Source organism: Corylus avellana, chromosome 11 (genome assembly GCF_965113065.1).
Source record: "Corylus avellana chromosome 11, dhCorAvel1.hap1.2, whole genome shotgun sequence".
Classification (NCBI taxonomy): Eukaryota; Viridiplantae; Streptophyta; class Magnoliopsida; order Fagales; family Betulaceae; genus Corylus; species Corylus avellana.
Genome location: NC_142500.1, coordinates 11,218,810 through 11,220,991, shown reverse-complemented (window position 1 = coordinate 11,220,991; position 2,182 = coordinate 11,218,810). Strand labels below are relative to the sequence as shown.

At 41.6% G+C, this 2,182-nt stretch overlaps 1 protein-coding gene across 1 annotated transcript; it reads left to right on the top strand.

Annotated features, from left to right (window-relative positions):
* Positions 1–357: 357 nt before the first annotated feature.
* Positions 358–1,881, top strand: LOC132166152 (G-type lectin S-receptor-like serine/threonine-protein kinase LECRK1). The gene has a single exon (XM_059576926.2). The coding sequence runs from the start codon at positions 421–423 to the stop codon at positions 1,642–1,644; it is 1,224 nt and encodes a 407-aa protein (XP_059432909.2). The 5' UTR covers positions 358–420; the 3' UTR covers positions 1,645–1,881.
* Positions 1,882–2,182: the final 301 nt, after the last annotated feature.

The window sequence follows — 2,182 nt, the reverse complement described above, 5'->3', positions numbered from 1 at the left end:
CTAGGAAGATGGAGAATCTGGATGAAGATAACAGCGTCCGTCGTCCGCCAATCATAGTTTGAAAATTAAATGCGAGACAGGTCACAGTCCACAGTCCACAGATACGGCGCTGCGTTCAGCATTTGCGGCCACCAAGTCAATGCAGGCAATAAATATATAGTTAGTGGAAAAATTGAAACCAAGGGACCCTCCACGTGCCATTTCATCCGACTGTAAGAAGTTTTTGGAAAAACTCTGTTTGGTTAACTTAAACCAAACAGTAATGTCGGTGTTGACCACCATCATTCATGGCCGGTGGAGTGCTGTTATGTCCAAAATCAGGGGCTATTATATAGTAGGCTTGACCGTATTTATCTAATTAACACACACAACCCACTAGGCTGAATCAAAAGAGCACAAACAAGTATTCTCCATTCTCCAATGATGCCAATTCTCTTCTTCCCTTTTCTTCTTCTCTCAGCTATTTTCGCTCAACAGGGGCAGTCCCTTGTAAAGCCAGGCTCTTTCTTGACGCCAACCACAAAATCTTCTTGGCCATCACCTTCCGGTCTATATGCCTTTGGATTCTACAAGCAAGGCAGCGATTATGCTGTCGGCATTTTTCTTGCCGGTCTTCCCCAGAAGACAGTCGTTTGGACAGCCAACCGAGACATACCTCCAGTTCCCTCTGATTCTAAACTGAATTTCACAAGTGATGGACGCCTGGTTCTTCAATCGGCACAAGGCGCAGAGACAAGCCTCGCCAGTTTTCCGGAAGATGCAAGCTCACTGTCGATGCTTGACACGGGCAACTTTGTTCTACTTAATTCTGCTAATCAGATGGTATGGCAGAGTTTCGACTTTCCAACGGACACCTTTTTGCCAACTCAGAAACTTTTCCATGGGCAAGCGTTGTATTCCAGTATTTCAGAAACCAACAAGTCAACCGGCTTATTTCGGGTGTTGATGCAAGAAGATGGATGGCTGGCGATGTACCCAGTTGGAACTCCATACACGCTTGAATATGGTTATTGGGGAGGTGGTATAAGTGGGCAAAGAAATGACGTGGTTCTGCATCTTGAAGTCAATGGTCATCTCTATTTGATCAATGGCGCTGGCACTATTATAGTGAATATGACAGACGGATATCCTGCAAAAGATGTGGTCTACCGATTGACAATTGACCCCGATGGGATCTTGCGGCTATACTCCCACGATATGAATCGGAATCAAAATTGGACGGTCAAATGGTTTGCTCCAAATGATGACGCGTGTAAGCCAAAGGGTCTATGTGGGCTTAATGCATATTGTCTTTTAGTTGATCTACAAGTTGGTTGCAAATGTCTTCCTCAATTTGAACCGGTTAACAAGGACGATAGGAGTTCAGGGTGTCAAAGGAATTTCACTATGGAGAGTTGCAAAAGTGACAGATATGCCATGAAAGCAGTGCTGAATACCGTATGGGAAAATAATAGTTATTCTGTTATCACATCGACAACCCAAGAGAATTGCGGAGAAGCATGTTTGCGGGAGTGCAACTGTGAAGCTGCGTTGTTCAAAGACGGGGTGTGCACAAAACAAAAGCTTCCTTTGCGGTTTGGGAGAAGAGATCAAAAAGACTCAACCGTAGCCCTTATCAAGGTAGGTACATCTACAAAACGTTAAATTAGGATTATGGCAAATGTAATGAGATGTGTGGTGGAGGACTATATTGCATGCGTAAGCCTTCGGAGTTTATCTCCATATGTTTAGTTTATAGGAATAATCCTCATTGGAATTGATTTCCACGTGAATGAGTCATTGTAGGAGTTGAATACCAAGTCATAGAACTCAACTCCAAGTAAGTTTAGTTCCTCTATTTAAAGAGGTGAACGTTTAATAAAAATGGCATGCAAATTATATTCTCAAAGTCTTTCTTTGAAAGAGGCCTAGGAAATTCCAATCTCCTACCGCTCATTTTTCAAAGTTAGGATAATAGGTAAAAATAAGAAGCAAGATCTTGCTTTTTATCCTTTAGAAGCTCGATTTACACGATCTGTTACACAATCACGTAATAGCAAATTTAGTGAAAAAGTGAAGAAAGAAAATGTTAAAACCTTATCAAAAGTGGTTTAAAGGAAAAAACAAATATTTTTATAAGTAGTATATATATGTATTTGTTAGACTAGAATACAATATCCAGATTTCAAAGGCGGAGGCCACC